General features: G+C 40.2%; 1 protein-coding gene across 1 annotated transcript in view; it reads left to right on the top strand.

The window, feature by feature from the left end:
- Nucleotides 1-14,963, top strand: part of LOC126457511 (DNA-directed RNA polymerase, mitochondrial) — a 293,196-nt gene that overhangs the window by 58,757 nt on the left and 219,476 nt on the right. The window contains exons 7-8 of the mRNA XM_050093848.1: nucleotides 1,929-2,093; nucleotides 13,352-13,504. Of these exons, the coding sequence (XP_049949805.1) occupies nucleotides 1,929-2,093; nucleotides 13,352-13,504 (318 nt within the window). The remainder of the gene's footprint in view (nucleotides 1-1,928; nucleotides 2,094-13,351; nucleotides 13,505-14,963) is intronic.

The following is a 14,963-nucleotide window of genomic DNA, read 5'->3' as shown; positions in this document are numbered from 1 at the left end:
ATGCGTCACTCTGGTTTTCGCAACCATGCACCTGAATGGCTGTCCACTAAGGCACTGGCAGGTACGACAACTGTCACTGACCCGTTTGTTATATTGGTGCTGCATATAATTTCCACAGATGCTAGTGCCTATCTTCAAATGCTCTGGGAATTTGTGTGTATGCTGCCGATGAGTATTGTGTTGCCTGTTGATGAAAATGGTTGTGATACCAGAAAAACTGGTGTCTTTCTTAGTGAGTGCTGCCATTCCTTAGAGGGGAGCGGTAGTACATTCCTTGTCATCTTGTGAGCTTTCGCCATCTGTTGGATACTTCCACCATGTTGTGACAACTGTTGTGTTGTGACTCCTATTTGTTGCAACTCTTTCTGGATATCTGTAGAGCTCTTGTGTTGTAGTGTCACAACTACTTTTGTTACTTTTTTCCTGTTGCAGTGGGAACTCTGTAAGTGATATCGATGGAAGTGAGAAAGTTCCCTATATTGAATCAATAGCCTCTGCCAGCATATCTAAGCTCAGTTCCTTGTGAAAATTTGTCAGATTTCATTGGTATCAACAGATGGCATTTATGAGTCTGATACAAAGCATATTAGAGTTTGGATATATTGTGAAGGGGTTTTATCCCCCATTTCTTCATGATATAACAGCTGCAGAATTTGTTATTCCACTGATCAGAGTGTAACAGTTGGAAGTTGGTGAGGTGACAGTAATGTATTCCACCATATATTCGTAGTTTTGATCAAGTTGACTGACCAGATACCCAGACTTTATATAATTATTTGATACTATAGAAAAAATATGCTTCCACTTGTGTGAACCCAGTTTTTGAGTTCTGTGGCCAACATGACAGTAAATGGAGGGCCATTTACGTTATCAAACATTTGTGTGATCCACTGCTGATATGGATCAGCGCAGATTAAATTCCCATCAGGGTGACTCGTATCGGACTGTTTCCTTCTCCTTGCTGTCTTGTTAAGGTCTATAAGTTCTCATATGTGTTTGCCAACTCAATTTACACATGGTGCACTTTATGTCCGTAAAACTGATGATGTGTGCGTAACACCAGCGTCACCACATATGCTGTTTTTATCTGCTGTTGTTAACGCACACTAGAAAACTCTTTACTAAATTCCTTTATTATTAGCATTCATTACTTTACTGAGGTAACAATAATAATGAATCAAATAATTTACATTCACAAAAAATGAAAACTGAGAGTAAAAACTGATTTTTTTTTTTTTTTTTTTTTTAGTATTTCCCAAAGAAAATGGAAAGATTCAAGTGCCAGGGGAACAGAGGCAGGAATGATAAGGAGAGGAAGGCTAATCTGTGGGTTCCTGCAAACTATAAGAAGCCTGGTCTGGAGCGAGGATATACAACCAATGCAGATGAGTGTTATACTGAGCTTATTATGCTCTAATACTTGTGTATGCATCAAAAACAAGATTAATGAAGAGAAGGCAGGGGAGCAGGATGCATGCATGTGAGATGAAATGTCAAGGAACCAGAAGAGGACTTACTGTAATATACAGAGTAAGAAATCAGATGTTGAGAGACATAGTGTGAGAGAAGTCCATGCAAGAGGCCATAGAAAATACGAGATTAAGATAGTAAGGACATGTTAAAAGAATGGTAGTTGGCGGGATACTGAGACAAGCCCATGAAATGATAATAGATGGCAAGCAATGTAGCGAAAGACCAAGAGACAGATTTTTCATTGGAGTGAGGGAATGTTTGATGAAGAGAGGAGGACAATGGGACATTGTGGAGAGGGAATTGTGATGGGGGGACAGAAAAAGTAGGAATGGCTTATGTTCTGAACAGTATTAAGATAGTACAGACAGCCGCTGGAAACTATAGAAGGTGGTGGTGATGAGTAGTTGCTGTGTACCACTATGTTCATTACATTATCTATTTTTCTTTTGTTTCAGAATGTTACACTGAATGATGTCTTTGCAAAATGCAGTTTTGTGGGAGATCAGCAGGAAGTTACTTTAGCAGCTGTGCGAACAATATTACCAGATTTTGAACCTTGTTTACCTCCTCCTGAGACCTGCTACTCGTGTAGTTTATTGAAGGAACTTAATGAAAATAAAGTAAGTGTATTTAAGTACCTGGTCATTGTCTCATATAAGGTGGTGGTTCACTATGTTTTTGACTCTGCACTTACATCTAGTAGTGAATTTTATTATTTGATTTTGAATATGTCTGCAGTGGAAGACAGTCTAAGAATGTGTTCAGAGATGGAATACGTGATTTGTGTGTGTGTGTGTGTGTGTGTTTTTTGCAAGACAGGGGAGGACTTCAATTCTCTGTGCTGCGTAGGTAAGATGAGTGAGTTCTCCCACTTTCTTCCTGAAATCTTACAAGTAGCCTCAGGATACATAAAGCTCACTGACGGTAAAATAGTTGTGATAAATGTTTGACCATAATATTTTCAGTAACATAAGAGAGGTTCTGCCATTCATCATTCCCTAATCATTTGGAACTACATCTACATCCTCCACAAACCACCATGCTGTGCATAGTGGAGGGTACCATGTATCACTACTAGTCATTTCCATTCCTGTTCCACTCGCAAATAGAGTGAGGGAAAAATGGCAGTTGAAAAACCTATGTACGAGCCCTAATTTCTGGCATCTTATCTTCATGGTTCTTGCATGAAATGTATGTTGACAGCAATAGAATCATTCTGCAATTGACCTCAGATGCCATTTCTCTAAATTTCTGGAATATTGCCTCACGAGAAGAGCATCATCTTCCACCTAGGGATTTCCATTTGAATCCATGATGCTTCTTCATAATACTTGTGTGCTGATCATATCTAATAGTGACAAATCTAGCAGCAAGCATATGAATTGCTTCAATGTCTTCCATTAATGTGACATGGTGGAGATACCAAACACTTGAACAGTACCCAAGCATTGGTCACATTAGCATTCTACACATCATCTCCTTTATTGCTGAGCAACACATTTCCAAAAGTTCTCCCAATAAAACAAAGTTGAGCATTCACCTTCCCTACTACCCCCCTGATGTACTCATTCCATCTCCTATCCCCTGCAATTTTATGCCTCGAAAATATATAATTCATGTGACTGTGTCAAGCAGCATCCTAATAATGCTGTATTTGAATGGTACAGGATTGTGTGCCTGACCGAGACTCAAACTCAGGACCTTTGCGTTTCGCGGCCATCTGAGCTACCCAAGCATGACTCATGCCCTGTCTTCACAGCTTTACTTCCACCAGTACCTCGTCTCCTACTTTTCAAACTTCACAGAAGCTTTCCTGCGAACCTTGCAGAACTAGCACTCCTGAAAGAAAGGATATTGCGGAGACATGGCTTAGCCACAGCCTGGGGGATGTTTCCAGAATGAGATTTTCACTCTGCAGCAGAGTGTGTGCTGTTATGAAACTTCCTGGCAGATTAAAACTGTGTGCCGGACCGAGATTCGAACTCGGGACCTTTGCCGTTCACGGGCAAGTGCTCTACCATCTGAGATACCCAAGCATGACTCTCACCCCGTTCACACTGGAGGGAGTAAAGCTGTGGGGACAGGGTGAGAGTCGTGCTTGGGTAGCTCAGATGGTGGAGCACTTGCCCATGAAAGGCAAAGGTCCCGAGTTACAGTTTTAATCTGCCAGGAAGTTTCATATCAGCGCACACTCCGCTGCAGAGTGAAACTCTAATTCTGGTACAGGATTGTCACTTATCAAGGTGAAGCAGCTGTAAGACTCTGTGGTCACATTCAGGATGGCAACTGTTCAAACCCCATATATACATGTTTTGTGTTTTCCCTGAATCACTTATGGTAAATGCTGGGATGAATCCTTTGAAAAGGGTTATGGCTGATTTTCAGCCCAGTCCGAGCTTATGCTCCATTTTTATTGACGTCATTGATGAGACCTTCAATCCTGATATTCCTTGCTTCCTTGAATTGTTTGGCTGATGTTTAATGTTATGTGCTTCATAGTATATATTTGCTGTGGAATACAACACTGTTATCACAACAAAATATTATTGTTAATGAGAGTATGATGGTAAATACTTCAGATAGACATAAATAACAATGGTTATTAGTGTACATAGTACTGAGAGGAACTCGTAGTTGAAGTTTATCCCAGCATTCACTTCTCCTGATAGAAGAAAATCACAGAAGACCCAAATCAGAATTCTACCAGGAATTTGATCACTATTCTTGTCAAAGGTATGTCTAGTGTTTTAACCCCTGTAACAATTTGCTTGGGGGGGGGGGGGGGGGGGGGGGGGGGAGGGGGGGTACAACAAAGAAAAATTTCACATTAAAATCACCCACTATCATCTTTTAGTGGAATTTGCTGGCATATATGAGTTTATGTAACTGAGCAAAATATGAGCATCTTGGGACATTGACTTGAGTTATTTCCATGGAATATAATATTGCGGAGATGCTGAGTCGCAGATAAGCACAACGATATTGCACATTCCATCCTGGATTTTCTATTGTTTGATTCCATGGGATGTATTTTGTTTATTTTTGCAGGTATTGCAATTCTACTTGAAATTCCTTAATTTCTTTAACATTAGTTTAATTTTCTTTTTCCAATAAAGCTTACTCTTGAGTCCCCTCCTTATTCTGTTCCTTTCAGGTAAAATATATTTTCTGATTGTAATTTGATTTTTACCACCTTTTGATAAGCTTACTATATTCCATTTGATATAATTTGTCTCCTGCCAGTCCCATTAACCTGTGACCACTATCAAATAATTGTTACCAAATAAAAAACAGTCAATGAAGTTGGATTTCTGACATCCATGTCAGTGTCTGTTCAACCCTGCTTCATTTAGCAAGGTGCATATTCACAAGAAGCTGCACTTTCCAGTGGTCTGCAACCATCACCTGAGGTCTCTCAGTCTACTACCTCCCATATTCTCTTGACCAAGCTGCAAGATGGACTTCCCAAGAATTCACACTTGACAATAGTGTCTCTGACAACTCTATCTGTGGTACACCAGCCTGCCGATTCCCAGAGAGTTTAATGAGACTAAATCTCGGTAGAGGTATGTTCACTGCAGGCTCATTCTAGACTTGGGTAATTTTGAATGAGATCTGGAATCAAAGTGAGTAGTTCACATGGTGATCAAATATCAACAGACCTCTCAAGTATGCAGCCAGTGTTGCCATTTAGGATTCAGTAAGTCTTTGTGTCACCTGCATTGCATTTTATCAAGTGGGTAGCAGATATTGACTCACTTTGCTGTGTACTGTGTGGGTTATTGAGCAGCCCAGAGTCTCCTTTAAATTTTTCAAACAACCACAGATCAAGCATTGAGACAAACTGACTGTTATTTTTGTTTCAAAATTTGTAATTTGTTATTGTTAAATTTAGGGCAGCACAGAAACTGACTGTACAGTTTGTTTACATAGAGTGTTTGAGGAATCTATGTTGTGAAAAAATACAAATTTCACGTGAAGGTTATTGCTGTAGTAGTTTTTATGCTTTTTGTAAGTGCCTGACTCAACTTTGAGTAATGATTTGTCTTCAGAAAAGACTTTCTGAGTTGGTTTTCTGAACTTCTTAGTGGTCATACTTCCACCAGTGAAGAATTTTCTGGATGTCAGCCAAAATCAGTTGATATTTCAAAAGACACCATTGCTGCCCATAAGATGATTAAAGATGATCAGCATGTGTTAGATGCATATTTAGGTGTATCAAAGACTGCAATACAATTGATTTTGCGAGAACATTTTGCTGTTCCTGATGGATTCCATGCAATTTGGCCAAAGCTCAGTAACAGGCTCTTGTCAATTGGCGTAAGGAAATGCTCAAAAAATTCAGTTGATGAAATGCAAAATCTGTGTACCCCATCATAATGGGAGCCGAAGCTTGGACATATTTGTACGAGCCAGATACCAAGCAGCACTCAACCCATTGGATATTCCAATATGAACCGTAAAACAACCAATGTGGTACAGTTGTGAAAGGCTAACCCAGAAAGTGATTTTTTATGGTTATGCTGGACAAGTCAAGACCATTACTTAAGAGCATTAAAGCACAGTTTATGCTGAATGGTGTTCAGTGATTTGCTTCACGGAGTGGGGTGGCACAGTGGTTAGCACGTTGGACTCGCTTTTGGGAGGACGATGGTTCGATCCTGTGTCCGGCCATCCTGGTGCAGATTTTCTGTGATTTCCCTAAATCGCTCCAGGCAAATGCCGGGATGGTTCCTTTGAAAGGCCATGGCTGACTTCCTCCTCGTCCTTCCCTACTTCATTGAGACCACTGACCTCGTTGTTTGGTCTCCTTCCCCCAACAACACCCCTCCCCCCCCCCCCCCCCCCCCCAACCCAGAACTCAGTGATTTGTTTCTCACAAATTATTGATAGAATCTGCAAAAATAACTGGAAACATTGAAGGACAATACCACCTATCACATGTCTCACCAAACAGTTAATTATACGATGGAGAAAAACACTGATTTAACACATTTTTGTCACCTCAGTAAGCTGGTAAAAATATTTTCCATACTCTGTTTTAGAGATTCCAACAACAAAATGGAAAAAGTGTTTCCAGTGTAGGTTTGAATGCATGCAAAAGTGTATAAATTTTAAGTGTGAACTTTTCAGCAAACAGTGGAACAATTTGTACCAAAAATGTTTCATTTTCGTCATTTTTGTAGAAATGATCCTTGTAAGTGTAAATATGTGAGGCATGAAAACTTAAATGATGGTGCTAAAAGATTAATGTTGTAATCCAATAAGCTCATATTATAAGTGTATAATCAATCATTTGAGGTTACGTCTCAAGCTCCAGTAAGATCAATTATATATTGTTTTTCTGAATTGGTGCCTCACTCTGTAAGGCCATGGGCATTAAGGATGTTAGTGTAAAGGGAGATGGCATCAATAGTGATGAGCAGGGCACCATGTTGTAAAGGGACAGGAACTATGGGGAATAGGTAGAGGAAATAATTGGTATCTTTTATATAGGAGGGTAGGTTCTGGGTTATGGGTTGAAGGTGTTGGTCTACAAGAGCAGAGATTCTATCACTGGAGGCACAGTAACTGGCCAAAATGGGGCATCTTGGTTGGTTGGGTTTATCGACTTTAGGAAGCATGTACAAGGTAGGAGTGCGGGAGTGGTAGTGGTGAGCAGAGAGAAGGAATCTGGAAGGAGGTTCTGAGATGGGCCTAAAGATTTGAGGAATGACTGTAGATCCAGCTGGATTTGTGGAATGGGGTCACTGTGGCAAGGTTTGTAGGTGGATGTGTCTGACAGCTAGCAGAGTCCTTCTGCCAGGTCATCCTTGCGGTTCAAAGCAACAGTCGTGGAGCCTTTGTCTGCAGGTAGGATTATAAGGTCAGGATGAGTTTTTAGATGGTGGACTGTGGTTCTTTCTGTGGCTGTAAGCTTAGTTTGTATGTTGAGGGATTTGGGGAATGATGGTGAGGCAAGGTTCGAGGTTAAGAAATTCTGGAAAGTTAATAGTGGGTGATATGGGCATAGTGGGGGTGGATCACGGTTGGATGGAGGAGTGAACTGAGTTAGGCAGGACTCAACATTGGTCCTTGGTTGAGTCTGATTGGTGGTGAAAAAGTGTTTCCACTGTAGGGGCTGGGAGGAGGAGGAAGGTCTTTTACAAGTCCTGGAGTGGGGCAAAAGGTGAGGCCTTTGGAAAGGACTGATTTATGGCTAAGGTTTCTGGAGGAAAGATACATCCCTACACAACCTCTGCTCCCAACCCCTTACCTTATGGCTTGTACCCCTGTAATAGACCTAGATGCAAGACCTGCCCTATTCATCCTCCCACCACCACCTACTCTAGTCTGGTCACTAACATCACCTATCCCATGAAAAGCAGGGCTACCTGTGAAACGAGTCGTGTGGCCTACAAGCTAAGCTGCACTGCTATATAGGCATGACAACCAACAAGCTGTCTGTCCGCATGAATGGCCACAGACAAACTGTGGCCAAGAAACAAGTGGACCACCCTGTTGCTGAACATGCTACCAAACATGATATCCTTCATTTCAATGTCAGCTTCAAAGCCTGTGCCATACGGATCCTTCCCACCAACACCAGCTTTTCTGCCTTGGGCAGGTGGTAACTTTCCCTGCAATATATCCTTTGTTCCCATAACCCTCCTGGCCTTAACCTTCATTAGTCAGTGTCTTCACCCAACCAGCTCCTTCCCTGTTTCCATTCCAGCTCTACACAGCCCTCATTCCACCATCGCACGCAGTCCTTTCTGTCTCTCCTTTTCTGCTACCCCCTCTTCCCTCCCCACCTCTTCCCTGCTGCCTGTCTCACCTCCTGACTGTGCATAGCTGCCCTATCCTCTCTCCAACTTGTCCCTGCATGCTCCCCAGCAGCACTTCACTGTCCGCCACCCCTACCCTGCTGTCCCTCCATCTCCCCACCCCAGTGACCTCCTGACCCCCACTGAGTCACCACTCCAATCGTACACCGGTGCTGCTGCTCGCAGTGTGGCCTCACTTGCTCGAGACTACAGTCTTGTGTTTGCGAGTTGCGTTTGCATGAGTGTGTGGGTATGTGTCTGCCATCTATTTTTGATGAAGGCCTTGCTGGCGGAAAGCTTTATTTGTGACAGTCTTTTCTTGTGCCTATTTGCGACTCAGCGTCTCCGCTATATGATTGTTTGATTCAACAAACTCACCTGTCACGATTGCAGCGGATATTGGATCATCGACTTAGTTTGATGGATCAGTGGAAATTGAGAGAGTAAGAGATGTTCTGCTATGTTATTGGTAAGGATTTCAAAAATTGAAACCATTCACTTAATAGGAAAATTCTGTACCAGCTTGATATATAAATAAACAAGCATATATATTCGTGCATTTGGTAAAGTTGAATGGAAAGGTCATTTTGAGAGTTACTATTTTTATTATGTTTAAAGGTTTATTAAGGAGAATATTCTGTCATGGTTGTCCTGTTTACTTGCTGGAGTTATTCCTTATGGACGTCATGCTGTAACAAGGACGGTGTTGCCGCACTTGACATCATCGCAAGGCAGGCATTGAGACTCCTGCTCCATAAGTGACTCCAACTAATATCAGGGATTCTAATATAGCATATAGCAATAATGTCGACATATATATAATCTTAATGTATTGGAATCTATGTATTCTACTATTTCAAGAGAACAGCAGTTGATTGCAAAATCCATCATTTTATTACAGCAGATCTTGATTTTAATGTAGATCTGCTGTAATAAAATGACAGATTTAGTGATCAGGTTTTGTTCTTTTTGTCTGTTGTCTACATTGAATCTGTTTGTAATAGGATTTTGTTTAGTTGGTTGAATGTCATAATTTGAACTGGATGTCAGTGTAACGTAAAGACACATGCTAATCTCTTGTGTTACGTAGTCAACAAGTAATAAAATCAATTGTACCTCCAAGTTGTTGGAATACTGATTTAGTGATCATTGGCATCAAATCAAGATTTAAGATGATTTCGTGTAGTCTCTAATTTGACGACTACTACGTGGCAGATGTGTAGTTTATTAGTAACACACATATCAACCGAACTCTCACAGACTCTGTTATCTGGGCTGATGGCTCACATTTCTTCAAACAGGATGGACTAATAAAAATATTATGAAAAGAATGGATTGTTATTCACCATATAGTGGAGATGTTGAGTGCAAAAAGCAAAAAGACTGTAAAACAAGTTAACTTTTGGCCAAAATGGCCTTCATCTGAATTAGGGAAAACACAAACGCGCTCTCTCTCTCTCTCTCTCTCTCTCTCTCTCTCTCTCTCTCTCTCTCATGCAGATGTAACTCATACACATGACCACAGTCTCTGCCTGCGACTTGAGCAATTGTGTCATTTATAAATACTGTATTAAAGTACATTTTTCAAACAGTGCACAGGTCCACATTTTTGCATGAGGTATGCTATATTAGTGCAGACATTTGTTTGTTTTTTATTGTTATTCGAGGTACTCCGTGGGTGGCATAAGGCAGTTGTGTTGTCCAGCAGATGCCTTTATGTCACAAGTACTTTATGGAGCTTCCAATGTTCCATGTACTCTGAAGGGGCCCCTCGGGGAATGCAACAGTGCAAGGCACTTTGGGAGATTTTATATATTGAACAAAAAGGAATGTCCTGATAAAATTAGAAGCAATTAGATTTCAGAGAACTGTACTCAGATATTGATATTGAAAGCAAATTTGCAAAAGATAATACAGTAAATGCAAACCATTATACTACTCAGTGAAAATTAATTGGTATTAGTGAGAAAAAAAAGAAAAAAATTTGTGCATTGCAATGGAATATATTTCGAGAATAATTTTTCATAATTTTGCCACCCAGAACCCTCTCAGGTGACTTTCACGTGGGCTACCATTGTGACCTGTGGTAGTAAAGGCACCATGACAGCTACGGGTAATATGAACATTATCTTTGATGTCTTTCCTGATGGTGATGGCATGTTCCAGCAGGATAACTGTCTGTGTCTCAAAACCAGAATTGTGCTATAGTGGCTTGAAAAGCATGATAATGATTATACATTGATGATTTGGCCACCAAGTTCACCTGATCTCAACCCAATGCAACACATCTGGGATGCTATCGAGTTCTAGCTCAATGTCACAAACCTCCAGTCCTCAATTTACCAGAATTATATTACCTGTGCATAGACATCAGGAGCCATGTACCTGCAGAAACCTCTCAAGTACTTAATGGATTCCTGCCGTGCGGAATTGCTGCTGATTACATTCCGTACGTAGACCAACGTGCTATTAAGCAAGTGATCATAATGTTTGCCTCATCAGTGTACTAGTCACATGATAAAAAGTTGTTTAATTTTGTGTAAGCGATACTTCTCTTCATCACATGTGATGCAAGAAAGAAGGAAAGCGATTAAAAATGGTTAAGTATTGCAACAATGACTTTGTTAACAGTGAGAAAGATTTTTATTTTTCATCACATACTTTGATTTGCAGTATAATTTGAGGCTTGAAAGGGCTTCTTCAGTCTGAGACAAAGTGGAGGCTCTGAATCAAAGGTTGCATCAGATATATAATAAGCTCAGCTGCTAATTTCTTGAACTACACTGTTGAGTGGAGGCTCATATGGCTGCTCTGATGAGTCAAATGTGTGCCCTGCACTAGAAGAGCAGAGTGAATGTGGGCATATGTGTTTGGAACTGTGTTTCTAGATGAAAACCTGGTATCTCAGGAACTGGTTATTAAAACTGATAAAAGATCAGATATGGAGGGAAGAATATGATAATTCAAGTGGTTAACTGTTGGAGCACTCATAACAAAGTTCCATAAATTGCCTCTTTTCAAAAAATCAATCATCCTCACATATTACCAGGAACTGAGACTTGACCAAAATTCGACATAGAAGGGAGGGATATTTTAAATAACTTGTGGAACATATATTGGAAACAGAGTTTTCCTTGGAGGTGGTAATTTTACTGTAACAAACAAGAACAAAGTATAGCCTGATCCGAAGTGTATTCAATTGTGAAGTTATTTTAACACATACTGGTCACCAGACACATGCCCATCAGACATAGAGCTATTCAAAGACAGCCTTCATGTAATAATATTGGAATACCTCTATTGAATGGTTCTAGTAAAGGGTGAGTATATTTTGTTAAGCATTGGCTGGGGAAATTAATACATACATTAGAGATGTAAAAAGTGAGTCACATTGGTAGTAATACTGGGACTGAACACATTTCAGACAACTGGCTTTAAGTGCTAGTACACCCACATACAAGAGAAATATTTTAGAACTCATGTTTACTAACAGACCTGGCCTTAATAACAGTATTTTCAAAGAGACAGTGATTAGAGGCCATGATGCTTTTATAGTGGTTATGGTCCAGAGGTAAAAAAGTTTATTGACAAAGGTAGGAGAGTCTTTCTGTTGGACAGAACTAATAGGCAGTTACTAACTTCCTTCTTCTTGTAGGAGTTGTAGGCAAAATTCAGAGACATTGCCAGGCACCAAATTAATATTTACCAATTAAAGTAATTAACTAATTGAAGATCTGTCTTGGGTATTGTTATAAAAACATATATTATTAGGCACTTGACTCAAAGCTGCTTCTTTTTTGTGCTCTTTATTCTGTGTTATTCAAGTGGTCGACATGCTAATTTGGATTTAGCAATGTTAATGGTACAAGGTGGGCCAGTGCCCTTCTTGTCACCACCTCCTATCCTCCCCCACCCCTGTCACCATGGTACAGATGTTGTGGACCCCATCTGTTTGCATCTAGCATTATCCATCTAAAAGTATTATGGAACCTATTTGAAATGTTTGAAAATTGTGTAACAGAAGTGGGACATAGAAACTAACCCAGTATTCACCTATTTGGATGTGGGAAACCACCTAAAAACCACACCCAGACATTCAATTCAAGGCTGGCACACCTTGCCAAATCCCAGAAGTGGATTGCTAACACATGCAGCTATCAGTACGGCTCCCCTTGAGTCAAAACTGATAAAGGAAACTTGTAAGCTAAGCCTGAAGTTTAGAAGAATTACCATAGTCAGATTTTGGCAAAATTTCTTCAGAAATTTATTGGATGTTCTAGTCGTATCTGAACTCAGTGAATATGTTAATACTTTCCATCCAGACACTCGTTATGCTTGTTGAAACAGAAGACAAAAATCCAAGCTATTAAATTATGCACTTATTAATGCATCCAACCTTCAGGCTCCTACAGTCATATCACCATTTAATCACAAAAGTTCATAAATGTATGATATTGAGAAACAATTAAAATGTTTACACTGGATGAGGTGCTTCTACATGACAGTTTCCAATAGATTTGCCACTGAATACGGAAAAAAAAAGTTTGTTTCCTTGTTCATATTTATGAAGGATTTCTAGTTCAGCAAAAAGTTCCAGATAACTGGAAAAGAGCGTACATCACACTTGTGAGGCCTGTTCTAGTGTACTGCTCCAGAATATGGGGTCCTTATCAAGCCTAGCAACAGATATCATATGATGTCAAAAATGTACTGGTAGTTGGTGAATGATGTTTTACTTATATACAAGGCTGCTTGTTTATTTTTGCTGGGCAGATATCGGTCTATTTCTCAAAAAATAAATTACACAACCACTGACAATTTGCATGTAACCCGTCATTCAACAACTTCATGAAGGCTGTAGGACAGAATACCTTGAATATAAAACTGTTGTGCTGCTAGTATTGAAATAGTTTTTGTGATCTCAGTGTCAGTTGGACGTCAAAGAGCAAAATTTCAACTGTATGTGAAGAGTGCACTGCAAAAATATATCTTCTGTGGTGACAGTTTCTCATCAAAAAATGTTAAGGGAATGGACATGATATTTATTAAGTTTCCGTTTAATGCTTTTTCAGGAAGGCAATTATAAATCACCTGCTGAGGGGCTGTTAACAAATGCACAAATCAGTGACTTGATGAGACAGCAATTTCAGATTGAACTAGATGGCTATGTGAAGGTGAAGACTATTGAGAAGAGAACAGAACCAAATGCCACAATCCAGCACTATGTAAGTAGACAAAAAAAAATTAAACTTATAATACTGAAATGTCAGTTGTTATGAGGGCTTAGGTGTATGTCAAATATTATGAGTGCAAATGAAGTTATTTTATACCTCACACAAATTTCTGTAAACATTAGTTCTCAGTATAAGTTTTTCTTGACTTTCTGTTTCACAGAGTTTGGTCCAATGTTGAAATTTATAAAAACAACTGAAAATTAGCTACATGTAACACATAATCTGTATGTATTCTTCACAACAGAATTTCATAACATTCATGTTCCCATTGTTCCATCAGTGTTTAAGGAAGCAGCACTGAAGTACACTTCATGTACTATCTACTTGTGTTCTGACACACACACACACACACACACACACACACACACACACACACACGATCTCAGTGCAAAAGCACAACAGGGTCTGAGCTTCTTGTAGGAATACAGGACTTGCTACAAGCAAGTTTGTGAGTGGACAGCAGATACTACTAGAATGTGAAAAATTGAGAATTCGGGTCAGACAGGAAGCATGGCAGAATGGCCAAGGCAACCACTCTTGTTAAGTGGGAGATCCAGGTTCAAGTCCTGGTCCAGCACAAATTTTTAATATTCACCATGAAATTATTTTATATATATAAAGGCTGGAGGAAAATTTTGTCGTTTAATTTTAACCCTGGATAGCTTATGCCAGTCGGAATCAAAATTACTAATGTTGTGTAGGTCGGCAATGCACAATTTTTAAACTATGGAAACTTGGCGCCACGCATTCCGGTTGGTCGTGGTATTGCCCAGTTGTCATTCATTGGTTGACTGGGAAGTGCTGTGGTTGTTGGTTCACACATACAAATGTCCCTCACCCCATCACTGCCCCAATGTGATATGCACACAGCTCGAATAGGTCTTGCTATTTGTCTCCACTTCACGTCAGAGGAATTCACACGTAAGCTTTGGTTCGGAGTGCACACACACATCACTTGCAATTTAGTCATTCAGGAAGCATGGCAGCACAGTATTTGTTTGAAGAATAATGAGTTATTGTTTTTGTTTATGGACTAGCCGACTGTAATGCACATGAAGCTTGATGGTTGTATGAGGAACGGTACCCAGCAAGACGCCACCCACACCCACAAACGTTTACAGCAACTCACCAGCAACTAGCTGAAACAGGTTCGTTTGGGGGATATCGTGGTGAAGATGGAAGGCCTCGAACATGACGAGATGTTGAAGTCACTGTTCTCGAGTGCTTCAAGGAATCACCTACGACAAGTACTCTAGCGGTCAGACACGACATGGGGGTTATTCACTGGTTAGTCTGGAAGGTTTTGAGGGGTGGCGGCCAGCATCCATTTAGTTTCCACCCTGTCCAAGACCTAAATCATGTGGCAAACTATGAACACAGGCTAGGGTTTTGCTGGTGGTTTCTGCGACGTGTTGCATGACATCTCGGCTTCCCCACCATTGTGTTGTTT

This window comes from Schistocerca serialis, chromosome 2 (assembly GCF_023864345.2).
Source record: "Schistocerca serialis cubense isolate TAMUIC-IGC-003099 chromosome 2, iqSchSeri2.2, whole genome shotgun sequence".
In the NCBI taxonomy this organism is placed as follows: Eukaryota; Metazoa; Arthropoda; class Insecta; order Orthoptera; family Acrididae; genus Schistocerca; species Schistocerca serialis.
This window is presented reverse-complemented; position numbering and strand designations above follow the sequence as displayed.